Raw genomic sequence first — 7218 nt, forward strand, 5'->3', positions numbered from 1 at the left:
ACCACCACCACAGCTACTACAAACAACTACAACAACAATAACAGCACAACCACAACCATCACCATTATCACACCCCGACAATCAACTCCCCCCCCCGATATCTTCGGTTTCATCATTTTGACGAGCACCTCATTTCACCTTGATGTCTCACATATCATCAGTAACAAACTGTAACCATATTATATCCACCAAATCAGACCAGACACTTCTTTTGCTGAAATCATGTTGTTCACAGTAACAATCGTGCACTCATGTGATGTTAAGCAGTAGTGAGCGCCGTAAAACTCTTACCTAAACAAAAGACATTCACAATTACATTTGGTGGTATTATAACAAATACACATAACACTCAACTGAACATTTTGAGCAACTCTAGAATATAATAGTAAAAAAAAGACATTTTTTGCACCCAAGTGTTTGACCTATATATATAGGTGGTTACACAATTAGAATCAGACACTGACAATTATATCACAATGTTGTGTTATTCCCAATGATCATCTGTCATCACTGAAGGCAATTAGCACATATACCCTTACACACACACACACACACACACACACACACACACACACACACACACACACACACACACACACACACACACACACACTTGCACACACACACTCATGCATATACACATACATAAACATGCATACAAACATATACACACACCTATGCCACCCTCTAAAAGCCTTCACCCTTTTTATCGGCTATGCATAGACAGGTCGTCGAACACAGGTCATATTTATGAATCAGCTTTTGGGTTGATGAAATCAAGTTCTTCCCTCCAGAGGTGTGCTGATCTCGTCCATTATTTTAGCAATATCTATTTATAAATCACAAGAGCAGACTGTTATATGTAAGGCATCATGGTGAAATCAGACGCTCTTCAAAGTTGTGAAATCAAAGAAACCAGCATTTTTCCACCCGTTTCGCAATTATAATTGATTTTTTTTTTTTGGCTCAGCACCTTTTACGTCCAGCTAAGAACACATTTCTGTGAGGACATTACTGAAAAATGTTGATTAAAGGCACAAAAAAAAGGTAAATTTTCCGATTCCAAGGACTCTCAAGCTATGGAAGTCCCCCAATTTTGACGGCCATTTTCTCGCTAATTTTACCTCTGAAACCAGGCGACCCCCACTTCCTTCAATAGCAAATATCTAGACCACTATCCAAGATGTATAGGTTGTTTGTTTTCATCAAAAGCAAGACAATTGAACACGCTTTGAGATTAAATCAATAGGTGGAATCAGGCGCTCGTCAAATTTGGAGCATAGTGAGTTATTGGTATCATCTTAAAGCCTGTCCATTTGCCTTGCTTTTGATTAAAATATATCCATTTACCTTGCATAAAAGTCAAGATATTGGTGATTTAAGGAGGTGGGGGTCGACTGGTTTCAGAGGTAAAATTAGCAAGAAAATGGCCACTAAAGCTGAGTTAATTCCTTAGCTGGAGAGTCCGTGGAAACTGACAACTTACATTCTTTAGGCCGTTAATCAATGTTTTTCAGTAAAATGCACGCATAAATGAGTTCTTTAAAGAGCATGAAAGGTGCTGAGGCAAAAAAAAAAAATTAGATAAAAATTCCAAAACCTGCGGAAAAATGCTAGTTTCCTGATTTTCGGTCTTTTGACGAGCACCTGATTCCACCACATCGTGTCACATACTTACCTTTGTAGTAACTTGTGCACTTCTCCAGTGTCAGCCTCTAGCACCATTTGTCTCAGGTTCAAGTAGCTCTCTTGGAAATCTGAATTTGTTGTCACATTAGGATTCTGAAACACAATGAGCACAGATCATGGATTATAAGATAGTCGACTGCTTGTCTGTTTCAACAAATTCAATAGCCATACAGGAAACATAGAACAGAAATGAGTAGAGTAGGTATATATGTTGCCAGAAGCCAAATTCAAACCCTCTGTTAACTTTACAGTGACCTAAATTGCTTGTCAAGTAGCTATAAATCTTACTTACAGTAATGTTCAGGGTAGATTTTTGATCATTGCGTGCTTATAAATTAAAATCATTTGACCTTATATGATTTCATCCAGCTTGATTATGGGGAAGGCATCTGTAAAAGACTACAATCAAAAGTTGATGTTCTTGATTAGGAGCTTAAACGCAAAAGAATTCTGAAACACTGACTAGTGAGATTTGACCTTGTCCAGTACATAAGTTCTCTAGGACTGACTGTGACAAATGCTGCAGTATTGGGAAAAGTTACCCATTCAGGATTGCATTAACTTTTTTTCTTTCATTGTGAGCAAGTTTGACTTTGCAGTCCAAGGACCTTTACAGAAAATAACTAAACTGTAACTTTCACTTACTTCTTTACAATTTGTGAGGCAGCGTGGTGAAATCAGGCGTTCGTCAAAATAATGAAATCGGAGAAACAGGCATTTTTCCACCAAATTGGAAATTTTTGTCAAATTTTTTTTTAGGCTTAACCTCTTTTACGTCCATATAGAAACACATCTCCATGTGAATTCTACTGGAAAACATTGATTAAAGCCACGAAATATTTAAGTTTTCAGTTTTCAAAGACTCTTTAGCCACTGGAGTTACCAAACTTTGGTGGCCATTTTCTCCTTCATTTCACCACTGAAACCAGGCGACCTCACTTCCTTCAATTGCAGATATCTTGAGTTCTGTTCAAGATAAATGGATATTTATTTCATAGGAAGCAAGGCAAATAAATCAGCTTTCAGACGATATCAATAACTCCACATGCCCAAAAAATGACGAACGCCTGATTCCACCACGTCATGACACATTTTAAAAATGATTTTCACAGATAAAATAATAATTATGGCAATTCCCTTGAGAGTGTGAACTTTCCTGCAAAATCCAAAATGCTTTACTATCTATGCCACAAGTAAAACAGTGAGTACTTTAACTCACAAAATAATGCAACATTTTTCAAGAAATACATTTCTAGAGAAATCAGGTCAACTTTGCTGCACATATTCAGCTAATCTCCCATCTTGGTTTACCATTTTTTACATACATTTTCAAGCCACTTGAGATACTTGCGGCCAGTATCTGATGCTGCAGACTGGAGAGCAATTCTTTTGCTGTACTTGGCAATGGCAGTGATTCGAGCAATGTAAGGTAGATACTGCTCAATGATGTGGCCAAAGTTCTTGTCCAGAAGAATTGGTTTGCCGGTAACATGCCAACCCTGGACAAAAGCAGAGGTAAAAAACAAAGCTTTATGTATATCAAAGAGCAAAGCTAGAAATTACTGTAAAAAAATGTAGCTTCTAAATACACAATTTGTTGTTGCTGTTGTTAGCGATCCAATTGCATCTGAGCGTTAACTCTTCTGCATGATGTCATTCTGTAATAACTGCATGTCTGTTCTAATTGTTGTCTTCAGGAGTAGAGGCAATTAGATGTGTGGGGTAGCTTGAGGAGAAAACATCCTCTCAAATCGGTAAGTTTTCTACAGAAGAGTAACAGATGATGTTCCACTGTCTCTGAAGGGTAGTCACATAGCAGACTGCTTTACTCCAATTTGGTTAATTGAGATGTTAACTGAGGGGCACATGTTGTGTTCTAAGTTTGGAATATTATGGATTTATCTCCCCTCCTCAACTCATTGATTGGATCTTTGACCAGTGGTTTATTCATGTGGCCATACACCATCCCAGATTCAACAAAGCAATTTTTCCCATTCATACATCACTAGCTTTTGGACAAGAGCTAACAATAAGATGTTGTCAAAATTTTGGCCAAAATCCATTTAGCCTGTAGGACTGCTAATATAGTGCTCATAACTTATCATATGTATAAAATATCTTTTAGCTCTACCGGGGGCTATGATGAGGATGACAATGGTGACGCTGACGGTTACAAGGATCCTGGTAATGTTCTATGTTTCCTGTATGGCTATTGAATTTGTTGAAACAGACAAGCAGTCTATCTTATAATCCAAGATCTGTGCTCATTGTGTTTCAGAATCCTAATGTGACAACAAATTCAGATTTCCAAGAGAGCTGCAAGAGAGCTCATAATGATATGAAGATGAAAACAATTATTAAGTATTCAGGGTTTAACACAGGGCATTCTATTTTATTTCTGAAAATGTATGGTGTCAGTTTTCAAATTTCTTTCCACTGCAATAAGTGATAATCCTCATGATAATAGTACTTTCTGCAGCATTAACAGACAGCTCCTCTACCTCTTCATGTTCACATAGCAGACGAACACTAAACTTCATCTCGTGAAAATCTTTAGGTTCCTTTTCAGGCACTGGCTGGTTGACCTTCGACCTGTCATCTGATTTCTGAGAGGAATTTCCCTCAGATGATGGGTCTGAGGCAGTGTCTTTGTCTCCTTGAACTTGAACAGTGTCAAACTCTTCTTGCCCTGTATTGCAAAGAAAAAGCAAGAATTTACGGAGTAGATCAGTATACTACATGATGAATCTACACACAATTATTGGCGCTCATATGACCTTATGCAATTGCGAGCGCCGTAAAACCTCCACTAAAGCAAACGAACACACAATTATTGAGAATTATTCAAAGGCTGTGACACTAAGCAATATTGAACACATAATATTCAGTCATGGTTATCAAGGTGAAAGAAATAAAGTGCTGGTTGCACCATTTCATGTTTCTATTTTTTCTTCATGTTATACAACAAAAGAAGTCTTATCATGCAATTTTAGACGAAAACAAAAAAACCTAAAGCCCTTCTTACATTTATTCTTCTTCATTTCACTAATTACCTTTTTCCTCAGGATAGAAATCAACCAGTAGCAAGTTGGGATACTGATTGGAATCCAAAGTATCTGAGTACTGGCTCACTTGGCGGAGAAATTTTCGCTGGGCTAATTCACAAAGTTCCTGGAAAGTAAAGGAAAGAACATTCTCAGTGGATCTTTATTATTACACAATTTAAACAACAGCTACTCTGCTCACTTGATCATTTGAAAGAGCAAAACATAGGCTGACCAAAGCACCAAAAGACATGCGGACTGTAAAAAACAGGCATGCCTTGAGCGAAGGTAGATTAACTGAACACAACATCAGAGGGGTCACATTTCAGTTACCATGACAAAATACACAAAATATGTTTTTAATTTACTTGACGAATAGATGGTCAGAATTTATTTTCACCCCAAGCTTCTCCCACTCAGTCCAGGATGGCCCTGGCCAGCAAGGATCAATGCAGTCCACCTCTTAAACAATCTAAATAGTGTTGTGTGGATTTTGCAATTGATTATAAGCATTGAACCGCTCTTTAAAGGGAGAAATAGGGGAGAAGGATATTTTATGATTCTGATTGCTACTTCATCATACATCATCATCCAGTGCCAGATCTGCGACAGACATCAGCGATCATGGTTCTCCACTCATTCCTAAGCTCGGATGCTCTCAAAAAAGCTACATTTCCCTGATCTTTCCCTGATAAGTATGGATATTGTACAATTTAACAACTTCATCACAAAAATGTCAACCAAGTTTGAGGGGAATCTCAAAACCATTTTCACTATTGATACTTGGAAATATCAGGAACACATAATTTAGCAAACCATAACAATGATTTCACAGCCTTCATTCCACAGTAACTCCCTCCTACAAGTGTTTCCAACAGCATCATAAACTGGTGGTTCTTGCATACTTGAATGACTGACAGAAACAAAACTTAACCTAGATAGCTGGAGCCTGTATACATACATAAATTTACAAACACCTGAATAAGCTGTCCCCTTCGTTTTATGCAAGAAAAATTCTGAAATTGTGCAAACTGAGCCCAAAAATGTGAAATTATGCAATTTTGTTAATTTTAACAAAGAATGATAAAGGAAAATAATCAGAAATTATGCAAAAAATGATCAAATTTTGCTAAATTATGCGGGATGCATAAAACCATGTGGACAGAATAAGAACATAGCTATAATACCTGAAATGAGAGCTGCTGCTGCTCCTTTATGTTTAGTTTCCTGGCTTCTTTCTCCTTCCTCTCCTCTTCCTCCTGTCTCCGCACCAACTCTGCATCATTGGGAATGTGAACCTTCACCATATCCAGCAGTTTGTTCATGGCATTCTTGCTGCCCTCCTGGAAACTGACAAGTGGGTAATCCATAGACATGATTCCCACCTGAAGAAAGAAAAAACAGGTCAAGTACAGAAAATGATATAAACACAATGATGGTCTCAAGTGGGGAGACATGGAATAACATCAAGAGGCTAGCCCAGGATAGAGAAAGGTGGAAGGTGTTTGTCCGTGGCCTATACCCTGGTGCAGGGAGAGAAAGGCAATGATGATGATGATGATGATGATGATGATGATGATGATGATGATGAGGATGGTCTCAAGTACTGAAAATCATATAGACACAACCATGGTCTTTTAATGCAAGATAAAACAAAGACAGAAATAATTGAGGGGGAAAAAAAGAAGTAGGGACTACAAGTGGTGCCTTCCTATAAACCACATGGATAAAATAGGTTCACTTCAAAATGACTGAATGAGAGAGAAAATGGACAGAAGAAAGGAAGAAGAAACAAAAGACTGTGCTGCTGATCTAAATAGCAATGTATAGCATTCAATATAAATTACAGCCATTTCAAAAATATACAAATCATTGCTGGAGAGGTTTTGGAACATTTTTGCCTGCCGTTGTTTTCCCCTGATTCATTTTTTAAAGCTATTTTGGGTTCCCATAAGCGGTGAGGGAGTATATGGAATGTGTTTATAAGTATGAAATGGACAACAGGCCCTTCATCCAGATAAACATTTTATTGAGCATCATTGATCATACAGAGATGGGAGGGCTCTGTATAATGTCTTTGATCAAAATATATCATCCTTTTTTAGAAGTGGTACTTCAGCAATTCTGAAGGTTCATTTGAAAAACGTCCAGAAGTTATATTCTGAAATTAATTACACACAACAGGAAAAATAAAAAATTGCTTTGAGTTTATGAATTTTCATGCAACAACAAACTGTCTCAAAATTTTTCTTCTTTTTAAAAATTTTGAATCATGATCCATGTCTATACCTGTCAAGTAATTTTGAAATGTGATTTTTCTTCTTTCAATGTAATGTGCATTGAGTATTTTTAAAAAGAAAATGGAAGTGCACAGTGCAAATGCTATAATTATTATCATTATTATTTCATTATCATTATCATTGTTATTGGTTTTTTTCTTGTTGTCGTTTTTTTCCTTGTTGTTATTATTATTATTATTATCATT

General features: G+C 37.0%; 1 protein-coding gene across 1 annotated transcript in view; it reads right to left on the reverse strand.

The window, feature by feature from the left end:
- Nucleotides 1–7218, reverse strand: part of LOC101845043 — a gene marked incomplete in the record, with an annotated part of 71396 nt that overhangs the window by 3141 nt on the left and 61037 nt on the right. Inside the window, 5 exon segments of the mRNA XM_005109405.3 lie at nt 1679–1782; nt 3015–3188; nt 4191–4378; nt 4743–4860; nt 5921–6118. Coding sequence (XP_005109462.3) covers nt 1679–1782; nt 3015–3188; nt 4191–4378; nt 4743–4860; nt 5921–6118 — 782 coding nt within the window.

Source organism: Aplysia californica, unplaced genomic scaffold (assembly GCF_000002075.1).
Source record: "Aplysia californica isolate F4 #8 unplaced genomic scaffold, AplCal3.0 scaffold00775, whole genome shotgun sequence".
NCBI lineage: Eukaryota > Metazoa > Mollusca > Gastropoda > Aplysiida > Aplysiidae > Aplysia > Aplysia californica.